The 13,014-nt window shown below is 32.9% G+C and overlaps 2 protein-coding genes across 2 annotated transcripts in view; one reads left to right on the forward strand and one right to left on the reverse strand.

The window, feature by feature from the left end:
- The window catches only part of LOC145334352 (chloride intracellular channel Clic-like), a 426,064-nt gene that overhangs the window by 61,552 nt on the left and 351,498 nt on the right, over nt 1–13,014 (reverse strand). The window lies entirely within an intron of this gene.
- LOC145333241 (uncharacterized) overlaps nt 7,701–13,014 on the forward strand; it is a 140,836-nt gene continuing 135,522 nt past the window's right edge. The window contains exons 1-3 of the mRNA XM_080178378.1: nt 7,701–7,872; nt 9,567–9,635; nt 12,390–12,443. Of these exons, the coding sequence (XP_080034504.1) occupies nt 7,773–7,872; nt 9,567–9,635; nt 12,390–12,443 (223 nt within the window). The 5' untranslated portion in view covers nt 7,701–7,772. The remainder of the gene's footprint in view (nt 7,873–9,566; nt 9,636–12,389; nt 12,444–13,014) is intronic.

Consider the following 13,014-nt stretch of genomic DNA (forward strand, 5'->3'; position numbering starts at 1 on the left):
AAACATTTAAGTGGAAAAGATTAAAACCCCTTCCCTCATCCATTTTCTCAAGGAATTATTTACTTGAAATAAAAACCGTTTTTGATCATATTTATATTCTCAAGAAAATGTGTTACCCTCCTAGAAAATGAACATACGCACTTATTAATTACGCTAACATTAACATTAACATTGCAGAAAAGGAAAATCACTCATTTCTACAAAAGCGCAGCTACTCTATAATTAAAATATGTTTGTATATACGTCCTTTCGTCTATCTTTGCGTTAGTTTGTCTTACAGACCCCCCAAATGCCATGGATAGAGAAATTTCGATAATGTTCGGCTTCTGAAATTTGAGTATTGAATAAATAGCTCACATTGTCCGTATGTCTATTGGCTGTTCTCAGTATTTTAGATTACAACAGGCAAATTCCATTCAGCATTTCCATATCACCATAATTTTGTAGATATTAGACTAAATATTATGTCAGAATATGTTTACAAGTATAGATGCATAATCCAGACAACTACCTGTGTTTAAGAGTTTAAGACCCTATATGTTTACTGACAAATTGCTTCAATTCTTTCTGTAGCGACTCGGCTGTGTTTCTTTACCAATACAAAATCGGGATAGGGTCGTGGTCGGTCTGTTCTTTCACTTTCACATGTAAGCTACTACAACTTTTTACAAAAGCCATATAATCAAAATTAACAATTAAAACTATATATTAACAGAATGACATCATAAGTTTTTTTTCTAAGGAAAATTAATTAAACATAATATTATTCCTGCTTAGAAACCTATAAATTTTAGATCGAACAGCTATCACTTGTATTGAAGAAAGTTATAATTAAGCAAACCCAAATTATTGGTATAGCACTTCTAGCAGTTAATTATGGCTTGATCAAAGTTAGGATTTTCAAAGGCTTCTTGTTTAGAAGTCCAACTACTCTTTAACCCATTAGTGCCGAGCGCCACTTTTATGGACCGATCAAGCTGAAAATTTCAGGGAAGCTTTGTTATGGTAAAAACGGAATTCCATTTTTTTGTTTTGCTCTAGTGGCGTGCACAGAAAAGTTGCAATAAAACCCGGTTCGGCGCGAGTAAAGAAACCATTCGGCATCATAGGTAACCGTTTTTGGCGTTTTTTGGTGCGCATTCAAGCCCGGTTTTGTCCTAAATACCCGGTTATTTGGCCCCAAAAATTAAAAATGTAATTTTTGAACGTCCAAAGTGAGTTGTAGAGTAGCTAATACTACAATACAATCCGCAATTGAAAACTACATAACCTCATGTAATTGATAGAGCTACAAGTAGGATACAAAACGATTTATATCACATATAGTGTTTTGGCTATAGGTGCCACCCTTTTCAGTTAAAAAAGCCCGTTTCCTAGAAGTTTTAAAATTTTGATATTATATGTGGACAGGTATCTTTACTCGCGCCGAGCCGGGCAATAAAAATGGCGGGTATCTTTACTTGGGCTGAGCCGGGCCAATATAGAACGTAAAAAAACGATAAAAAATCATATAAAAAATAATAATTTGAATAAAACGAATTCACAAATGAATGTAGTTGCCAATAAACTTTAAATTTCACGAAAATAATCACTAACTTTACTTCATAAACAAAAAAGTTAGGAGGGGTATTTTAAAATCACCTCGTTTTTCTTGGTTTTCAAATTTTGTTGAGCTATACCGGCAAACAGAATTAAGCAAAACTGCCTGCTCCAGGGGGAAATGAAAACCAGGGTAGTAGAGGGGGGATTCATACTGAGAATGATGCAATCCTGAAACTGAGAACTATTTTTTTTTGGCATTTTCTGGAACCGGGCGTTAAAAGCCGGTTCGTCACTAATGGGTTAATATAAATTCTTATAGTAAAGGAACAGGATGTCTGTTTGTAAGTAATGAAGGATCTCGCTAACCGCTGAACCATTATAGGGTAGCTTCTCATAGGTCCTGGGAAGTTTTATAACTATTTTAGGGGAGGTTACCGTCACCCTCCCAAGAGAAGTAAAAAAAAATCCAAATGCTCTTAACTTAGATTGAAAGAAAACATTTTACTTACCTATAGGACCTCTAGGGGCGTAGCCGCTAGTGATACAAATAGCAGGTAAAGAGACAGGACAATTGGTTGCAATTGTGGGGGGGGGGTGTCACCACCTCCCCTGTCTTTTCCTTTTCCCACACCATAATGTCTGTGCACGCCATTAGATTCAAATGAGACTGCTTAAACTTTTTCCCTAATTTTTCTAACAATAAATGTGATCTACAATATCTACAATAAGGGTTATCCTCATTGGAGATTTACATCAATTTATTGTCCCTATACTAATCCTATTAATGGAGAGAGGGGACAATGGGCTGTTTATTACACTAGTCAACAAAGTCTTACACTAACTTTACTTATTTGTTGGCTTAACAACTTTAGGGACTTTATTTGCATATTAATTTGTTTGTCCATGAAGTTAAGTGTCCAAACCAGGAATAAGGTATAACCAACAAGCGAAATAAATATAAAATAATAATTGGGGGGCAAATGAAGATATTGTCAAATATACAATGTGTTGCCCCCCAACGAAATCAGAAAAACATGTATAAGTTTCGTGATTTTTTCAAGAATTAATTTCATTGTTGGTATAAGCTGGTCCAAACATTTTAATCACAAATTGTAATCCACAGAAAGGGTAATTTTGTGTATCATCATTAGGAATGAACATCAATTTATCGGGTATTGTCTTATCCCTTTAGATCCCTGAATCCTTTAGAACTATTAATGGAACAAGAAATCTTTGAAAACCCTAACTAAAAGAAAACTTAATATTGAAACCCTTACAATAATGAACCATAACTTCCTGCTATATACAAGCAATCAAATATATTATTTAATAAGAAGCGCAGCTACTCTATAACTAACGTCTGGCAGTCAAACTGACTATCTGATTGATCAAGAACCACTATATCACTTTATTCAAGGTATCCTATTATAAAAAGTGGTAATTTTTCTGCTTCGTATTGGTTGTACTTTTAAAGGAAGCTTTATAATTTACTTGGGTTGGTTGCAGGCTTTTTTCCTGACCTCCCCCGCCATCTCCTAGCGGCTAAGGGAAGAGCAAGTACTGTATTCTAAGAATAAGGATGGGTAAAAAAATAGTCTAAAACCACTCCAAGACTTAAGTCTATAAATTAAATAGTCTAAAAAACATCCTAGGACTTATGTGAATCTTCCCTCTAAGGGAGATCTCATTTGGTTCAGCAGTTTTTGAAATATTAAGCTACAAACAAAAAAACTTACAGTTTTATATAAGATGATAAAACTTAGGGGCTGCTATTCAGCAAATTAATTCCATTTGAAATTGCTGAAAATTAAATATTTTATTGGAGTAAAGTTGGAGTTTTTTTTGGTGTAACTGAAAGGGAAGTGGGTGAGAAGGGGAGAAAAAATTTAATGGCGTTGAGGGAAAATTTTCACTTAGAATTGTTTGTCAGAATCACATTCCCTTTTCCCTGGATAAAACTATTAATGCTTCGCTATAATTGGACAACATTTTCCTTGAATTGAATTTCACACAAACAAAGAAATTAGATTTTACATTAGAAATGGAGAATACAATGACAATCAATCTACATTCCTTTCTTCCCCCTTATATAATTAGATTCCGTCCGTCTGTCGTTCTACTACTTCCTTTTGTATTGGCCGATTTTTTAATCAAAACTTCAATATACAAACAAGTACTAGTGGTAAAGTTTCAAGAAAATAGCCTAAAACTATCTACTAATATACATATATGTAGCTTTCTCAAAAAGAGTAACACAATTTATTTAAATGTTTATGAGATAAGAAACCTTATTACATCAGTATTTAGGATTCTATCCTTTTTAAAAAGCATATGTTTTTTATTTTTAAATACCTACATTAGAAATACATTACATAATATGGGCAAATTTTAGCGCCAAAAATTAACTGTGAAACTTTGCACTTGAAACTTGAGGAGCGCATCCCTAGGAGCGCGTCATTCACACACATGCAAAAAGAAACTGACTCTCTATAAGTATTATTATACCAAAGTGCGTCATAGATCGCGTAGAAGGGTAAAAAAGGGGAGGGGGGGGGGGTTAGGTAAGAAAGGAATGTAAAGCTACGTACGTACGGTATAGTATAGTAAGTAAGGGGGGTAGATACGTTTACATATAAAGAAACACTCTCACACACACACACACACTAATACACACACACTAATACACTCACACACCCACACACACACTAATACACACACACACACACACACACACACACACACGCTTACACACACACACTAATACACACCTATATACTACCTGAGTCAGAGTCGTGTTATATTTAGGGAGATATTTAATACTGACACGCCCTTAGACACCTTTAGTGCTGAAAAATGTTCTTAATAATTTTAGCAATAACTATATAACAACATTTTAAAAAGATAAGAATCTCAATTTTGGCATATTTTGTCAAATATCACTGGAAATGATATCTTTATAGATGATTTGAATTTTTTGTTTTTGTAATTTCTGAAATCAGGCAAAAAAAGTATAATTTATAATACAAAGTAGAACGATGTTTGTCTGTCTATTTGTTTGTTTGTCTGTCTGTCTGTTTGTAGCGAAGGATCTCGCTAACCGCTGAACCGATCGGGTTCTCCTTTACAGGGTAGCTTCTCATATTTCCCGGGAAGGTTTATAACTATTTTCTTGGGGGGTGGGACACCCCCAACCCCCTAAAAAATTAAAAATTAAACCCCCCCCAAAATAATTTTTTTTTCTAATTTTTCTTTTAAATCTAAATTACGAAAACTTGGTTTTATTAATCCTCTTGGGGATAGCCTCTAGAGGCTAGGGGAATCCGCTAGTTACAAGTATAATAAACAGACATTCCTTACAAACTCGTCATGCCAATAACAATTGATACTAGGGGCACTAAATTTGAAAGGATATATGTGAAGCCTCCCCAAAAAGGAAAACTCAATCAGTTCAGTAATTATCAAAATCTTTAACTACAGACAAAAAAAGACCTCACCACTACTAGGATATAATACGGCGCTGTTCCTTATGGTATTATATGAAACCTTCTTTTGGTTTTTGGAAGCGATTTTCCCTCCAATTTTCCCTCTTTCCGCAATACGTATACATACATCAGAGATACAGGGATAACACAATTCTTATACTAAAGTAACATGATGTCTGTTCGTTTGTCTGTTTGTCTGTGTGTTTGTGTGTCTGTGTGTTTGTACTGAAAGATCTCGCTAACCGCTGAACCCCAACCCCCCAAAAAAATGAAAAATAACCCACTCCCCCCTTCCTCAAGTGCCCCTAGAGGCCCCTAGGTGCGTAGCCGCTAGTGAAGGAGACATTAAATTTAATGATTAAATTAAATTTAGAATAAGTATTATGGGAAAAATGGTCTTTATTTCAACTGACTCTCCCTCTCTGGGGTTCAATGTTCGAGTACATCCCATATGACAATTGTCTAGACACCCCTAAGAACCTTCCAAAAAGTACTATATTTACTTTTATTTGCAAACTGTTGATTGCTTCACTTCTAATTGGTATAATTATTTGTTAATTTCAGTTAACTTGTCCCTGGCTAACACCAGCTTATGCCAACAACGAAATTGATCCAAAAGTTAATCACGAAACCTACACTTAATTTCAGCTGTCGTTTTGGGTCAACACATAGTAAAATTGACGAATAAATATTTTTTTTGGGATTTATTTCGCTTGTTGGTTATACCTCATGCCTGGACTAACAAACATATGTACAATTTCTTTGTTTAAAGATTACACACAAGGAACAATTTATCCATAAGAATCAGAGTATTATATGGACAATAAATTGTTATATGTAAATCCTCAATGATGGTAAAAAACTTGCCCCTGCTGTAGATTTAATTCATTGGTAGAAAAGTGTGGACACTGCTAGTTTTAACCCACCAATCCAAAAGGTATATCCATTCGTTTATAATTTTAAGATCATTGGAATTGTCTCATCTATTTCAATCTTAGCATGATCCTTATACTAAAGTAACAGGATGTTTGTTTGTGTGTCTGTGTGTACCGAAGGATCTCGCTAACCGCTGAACCAATCGGGTTCTCCTTAACAGGGTAGATTCTCATATGTCCTGGGAAGGTTTTTAACTATTTTGGGGGAGGGTACCACCAACCTCCCAAATGAAATGACAAAAAAATAAAAAAATTAAATACGGGGGACTTCAACGTAAAAAAAAGGTATCGTACTAAAGAATTATCGTAGAGACTTTACCAAACAAAAACATTTCAAGTGCCACTAGAGGCCTCTAGGGGTGTAGCCGCTAGTGATTCATATAACAGTAAAAAGGACAACTTAGAAGGCAAAGCAGCTCTTAAATTATTCCCAAAAACTTGTCAATGGCTAATTTTTCAAATTTTGTGACCTAAATTTTTGTATGATAAAGTTTTCAAATTCAAGTTATTTGAATTTTGGCTTGATCTAATAAGTAAGTCATAGATGGTAATTAAACGTTCCCAACCCATAACATACAATCAACCGGTATAGAGAAGCAACGCTATTATTTAGTAGCGAAGCTACTCTAAGATTCTAAGTAACCTAAGGTATGGGGAAAAATTTTCCGTTTGTCTGTCGTTCATACTTCCAAGTTCCAAACACAAAAATACTTATGTTTTGAAAGATTTTTTTGCATATTCTTTCTATTTTTTTGAAGATAACTTAACACCTGCTATATAACTTACTTTGTCCGTTTGTCAATCCATGTTTGTTTGTGCTTCGCTACTTATGGATGCTGTCGTCCTTGTTAAAATATATACACCAAATGGTTTTGTTGAATATTTACGTAATCTAAGATGCGTGGTATCTCTACAATTTCAAAATCCCAATATTCAATAAAATAACTTTCGTGTCTAAAACATGTGATCAGCATTTCAATACTTGGCACAAAATTACAATAATTCACATTAGATGACATTTTAAAAAGCGAAGCTTTTCTATAATTATGGTCGGTCCGTCAGTCCGTAACGGATAGCTTTTTTCGTTAATTTAGGCATGTTAGAATTGTTCTATCGATTTCAAACTTTGCATGGTGATTCCTTTAATAGTTAAGTATGATTTAGAAAGCGTAGCAACTCTATAATCTATTTGAAACATGTTGATTTTTTAAGTTTTTAACAACAAATTTTTATGGGATTTAATTATCTGATTGATCTGATTTTTGGTATATTGACTCCTGGTACAACAAAGTATACTGTTATAAGCGAAGCAACTCTATAATCAAGTCCTAAAAATGTAAGTTTGTCCATAAACATTATCCTGTATCAAGCAGTTTTTCAACAAATTCACTTACAATTTTGCTTCAAATCGTATACATTTATATTCTGATTATTTAGTTCTGACACTATACAAGTGTTAATGTCCGTTTGTCCTACCGTTTCAGTGCTTCGCTTTTATGGATGTTGTCAAACTTGTTTTATCGATATTTAATTTGAATTTTTTAAAATCGGCAATAGAGATACCTAACTTTTTTATATCATATAACGAATATTCGATGGGGCAGAGAGGGGATGGAAAATAGCCTAAAACTATCACAGCACCTATGTGTAAGTTACCTTGATTAAAAATGCTTTAGTAGTAATTGGGAATGGGATCTTAAACTTCAAACAAGAAACAATACTTTTTTTTCATTTCAGACCTGTATCTAAAATGAAGTGACAAAAAATGAAAATATGACAATTTGACAGAAAAAAGTTGAATGAAAACTCAAAAATGAGCAGTAACAAGCCCCAAGAAGGGGAGAGGGTAAATGGAGGTGGACTTTTTGGAAAATTCAAGCTTAATCAAAAATTGGATTCAAAGAAGATTTCAAGTAAGTTATACCTTAATATGAAGAGATAGGACAATGGCAGGGATAAGGGATGGGAAACGTAAGAAAATATTATTCCAGGCCTATTTTCCAACTAGGCCTAAAAAACTAGTTTCGGGATGACGCATTAGTTAGATTTGAAAACTATGAACAATGATGAAATAGCTATTATATGAATGCAAAGAAAAAAAGTATAGAATATAATTCAGGTAGTTGATTTCACCTATCATAAAATATAATAAAAACTTTTCAAAGAACCAATATGTTAGTGGCTTTAAGTAGAATCCCGTTATTACTTCGCCAACCCCCCCCCCCCCCTCCCCCCATTTAAAAAAAAGTTTTTTTTTGAGATGGTTAAATCTGATTTATTTTCAAACATTTTAAGGGGGGATCTACTTCACCCCAAAATTTGTTTATAGAAATAAACACCACTTTAGCTCCCCAGCTTTAATAAATAAATTAAGTAGAATTAAATAAGTACATGGGTAACATTCTATCAACTAATTGTTCCATAGCAAACATATAAATTAAGAATTTAAAAAAAAAAAAATATTTTACGTTAAATATTAACAGAAAAGTTCAATTAAGTGTGCAATAATTTTTACCAAAATTAATGAAATTTTTTTTTTAACAAAACACAGTACACTTTTATTTACATATTGAACTAGTTTTGTATTTGTGATCATTTAGATGGGTTATCAATTCCACATGAAATGTAACTTTTAAATTGTCTAAAGACATGAGTTTTTCACATTGTTCTAAAGTATAAAATGTTGAATCCTACTCAGTCTTCAAAAAACGATCTCTCAATTTATGTTTTGCTAAATGGACATTTATTAATGTGTAAATTTAATAATAAGTTGATGTGATTGAACGTCATATATATTGTTGTCATTCTAATAGCAGAAAGTTTCCATTGTTGTCTTTCTAATAGCAGAAATTTATGTTTGCTTGAATTAATTTAGCCAATAATGAACTGGGGGACGTGTTTGTTATTAATTAATTGGTTAATGCTAAAAGCAAGTTTCAGGCTATTGGATATTGGCCTACAGCCAATGAGGAACTGGGGGAAATGAGTTGATTTTATAGGCAAAAAAGAAAAGTTGCCCCATCACTTTTAAAAGGAGGCTGAGACCTAATTTTCGGTCAGGTTTCCCATCCCTTATCCCTGGACAATGGGAAACTGTGTTCTGAACTTTATTATGTGTCATTTGTAGGACATTTTTTATTTTTCTATTTGTCTATCTATTTGTCTATCTATTTTGTCTATTTATCTATCTGTCATTTAGGCTGTGTCTGTGTGTCTTTTTTTCTATCTATCTATTTGCCTGTCTGACTATTTGTCTATCTGTCTATTTGTCTATATGTCTATTCTTCTATTTGTCTCACTATTTATTTGTCTATCTGACTATTTGCCTATCTGACTATTTGTCTATCTGTCTATTTGTCTATGTGTCTATTTTTCTATTTGTCTATCTGTCTATTTTCAATTTGTTCTTTGTTTTATCTGGCCATTTAAATATTTGTCCATTAAAATTTCTATGTATTTGTATAAAGCCACTTTAAAAACGTAATGTTATTTTTTAATTTTGAATGAACTAGATGACTACCACATATGTCGTCTTTGAGTCATGAAATTTGATACATATATGTTAAGTATTTATAAATTTTACTTTACTAGATATGTATTTATTTAGGTAAAATAGTAAGATCAGCTAGTCTAAACATCCCGCAGGGTTTACAGTTCCTATCCACCCAGAATTCAGGTAAATCTTCCGAGATGAGACAATGGGTGATATTCATTTAATTGATGATGGTAATTGAGTTGCACAGTGAGCCCAGGAATCCAACTTTGTGGAAAAAATTATTTATGCCCAAAATCGAACTTTAGAAAATCAATTATTTTAAAAGTCCATGTTAAAATTTATCATATTAGAGGAGGTTTGCCATTTGAAATTAATGAAAAAGAAGTTGTATCAACTTTTTTTTTTATAGCTAGCCGGTTCTTTTAGTAAGTAGTAGATGTAAAATTTTTCATAGAATTCAAATATGCAATCGGTTTTTTTGTAGACCTCTTATTTTTTAAGTAATTTAAGTTTTTAAAAAAAATAATTAAGTCGGTTTTAAGGTACTAAAACGCAACAAAATAAAAGAAGAAAATGGTCAGTAAGAACAAAAATAGTAAGATCTTTAATTTGACACCTTACTTTTAAAATTCTGTTGAGTAATTATTGAAAAAATCTATTTTTTTAACCTCGGTATAATAAAAACTTTAGACCTAAATATTTTCTCAAACAGACATAAAAAACATGGGTTCATATATACCATTAGAATCAGAAAAATATTACGAATCCATTGTAAGCAAAATTGAAAAAAATTAAAAAATTAAAAAATTACAGAAATGGCCAATTATTTTTTTTGTTCAGACAACACTATTGTCTTCCCTTTTTTACCCCCTCTTTACCCCCTCTTTACCCCCTTCCCATTTTTATACTCAATTGAAGAATTAAGACGTTGCCTGTACAACATAATATGATATTTTCATACAATTCCTTTTATTGTAGTTTATATACTATATTGTAAACTTTTTTATTCAATTTTGCTTACAATGGATTCGTAATATTTTTCTGATTCTAATGGTATATATGAACCCATATTTTTTTATTTGTGAAATAATAAAATTAAGTTCAAAGTTTTTATTCTCGTGGGTTTAAAAAAATCGATTTTTTCAATAATTACCTGACAGAATTGAAAAAGTAAGGTGTCAAATTAAAGATCTTACTATTTTTGTTCATAATGACCATTTTCTTTCTTTTTTTTGTTGCATTTTAGTACCTTAAAATCGACTTAATTTTTTTTTTTTAAACTTAAATTACTTAAAAAATAAGAGGTCTACAAAAAAACCGATTGCATATCTGAATTCTATGAAAAATTTTACATCTACTACTTACTAAAAGAACCGGCTAGCTATAAAAAAAATAGTTGATACACCTTCTTTAAAAAATTAAAGTTTTTATGGCCTTCTGAAGTTGTTACCCTGGAATTCACGAAATTTAGATACAAAAATCTCCCAAAAAAAATATTTTTAAATTCTTTTTGTTTTACTTGCCATTTAATCAAATATTAACTTAGAACGTAATGTAATAACATTTTAGAAACGTTGTGCAATTATCTAACGCTGGATAACAAGAAACAAAATAGTTTTGTATAAAAAAACCTCTTGAATCCATATTAAAGAAAGTTGGTGAAAATGCAAAAAAAAGCACGTTGAATATTTTTTTAAGCTCTGATTCAAATACCTTGATCTTTTTAGCAACGAGGTGAAAATTTTTAGGATGAAGTTCTAGCATTAATTAGGCAATACATAAGAGGATCCCATTGGTCTTATCAACTTTCACTTAGTTGCTTAACCTCTATATATATTTTTGTAAAGGTCGTTTTAAGCTATTTTTAGTGTATAATCCTTATATAATTTGTTGCCGAATTTCATTATAGAGAAAAATCCTTATACAGGGTAAAAATCTGGCAAAATGCCTTTCCGAAAAATCATGGCATAAAATTTTCCCACCAGTGGTGGAAAAGTTAGAGCACCTCAAAATAAAATTTTACTATGCCCTTGTGTATTGGACCCTGAGGGCCTCCTGGAGTGGCTACCAGAAATCTAAAGGTATCTTTAGAACCACAATGGCCAGCTCTAACTGCAATCAGAAGAAGTCAGAGATAATTGCCGGCCGCCTTCCATCCTTTAATTGGCGGCAAAGTTAGCACACCAAAAAAATGACAATTTTTTGTTGTGTTTTTTGCACACAGGGAGGCGTGTGTTTGTGGCGAAGCCACGTGTATTACCACTTTTTTGTAGGTCATTCCAAGCCGGATTGGCGGGTGTGCGGCCGGAGGTGGTCTGACCGGCTGTTTGGCCGACAGCCGCAGTTAAAGGTCGCAAAAATTGTCAAAAATTGAAGTTTTTGAGGATTTTTGGCATGCCAGTGCCGCCAGACTGCTTGGCTGACAGGCCTGGGACACATGTCACCTGACACACTGGGCCATTGCCCATCTTTGCTATTTTGCACAATTTTTTTCCCATCACTTCCCTGGCCGTGATGGCCATTCAAAGTGGCCTGGGTCAAAATCGACCAAATACCAATTTTTGGGGGTGATATTTTGACCCCCCAATCATCTAGAGAGGGAGGAAGGGGTAATCTTGTTAACTCTGTAAAAGGTACTATAAAAACCTTTTAATTAAAAAAAAATTGTTTGATTTGGTTGAAAAATAAGGAAGTTATTAATTTTTTCCACAAAATTGGATTCCTGGGCTCACTGTGAGTTGTTGATTTCTTTAACTGTATTTGTTCTTACCAGTATAGCTTCGAAACCTCTTAATACATGCAGGATTAGAACCGATACAAGCCATACTTGAAAATCATGTATTGCATTATATTTTAGACAACTTTCTACAATAAAATAAAAAAATCATAAAACTAGTTCTATTCTATCCATAGTTGATAATTATATTTGTTTAGGTTTAGGAAAAACTTTTGCCTACCCAAGACGTATCAGTAAACCTAATGAAACAGGTAGAGTTCTTTTTAATCCTTAATAAGATGATGTGAACTCCCCAAACCCATATTTATTTTGCGTTAAAGAATAGTTATTTCTCGCATCGTATTATAAACAGCTTTCCGCGGATATAGAATGTACAATTATAAGATTAAAACCAGTTTTTTTTAGCCCCGAGGTGCCAAAGGCACAGGCTAAAAAACTGGTTTTAATTTTTAATCTTATGATTGTACATTTCTATATTCGTAGAAAGCTGAATATAATACGATGCTATACATAGTTTTTTCGTATGGATGAGAACCGGTTCCTATCCACCGCATTCGAATGAATACGAGAAAAGATTTTGTTTTGCAGAAAGTTATATTTCTTATTATGACTTATTGTTAGTACCCCCCCCCCCCCCCCAACTTTCATTTATATTGTTACTAAAATTTAAAGGGGTCATTAATTTGAGGGGTGTTCCATCCCCCAAGAAAACAACTTTAAACTGTCATAGGCATGTTCACTAACAAGTAGACCTTAATCGGTTCAGTGGTTACTGGGATCTTAAGCTTCAGACGGACAGACAGTATTATAGATACGTATCTA

This window comes from Acartia tonsa, chromosome 12 (assembly GCF_053477335.1).
Source record: "Acartia tonsa isolate MP-2025a chromosome 12, ASM5347733v1, whole genome shotgun sequence".
Classification (NCBI taxonomy): Eukaryota; Metazoa; Arthropoda; class Copepoda; order Calanoida; family Acartiidae; genus Acartia; species Acartia tonsa.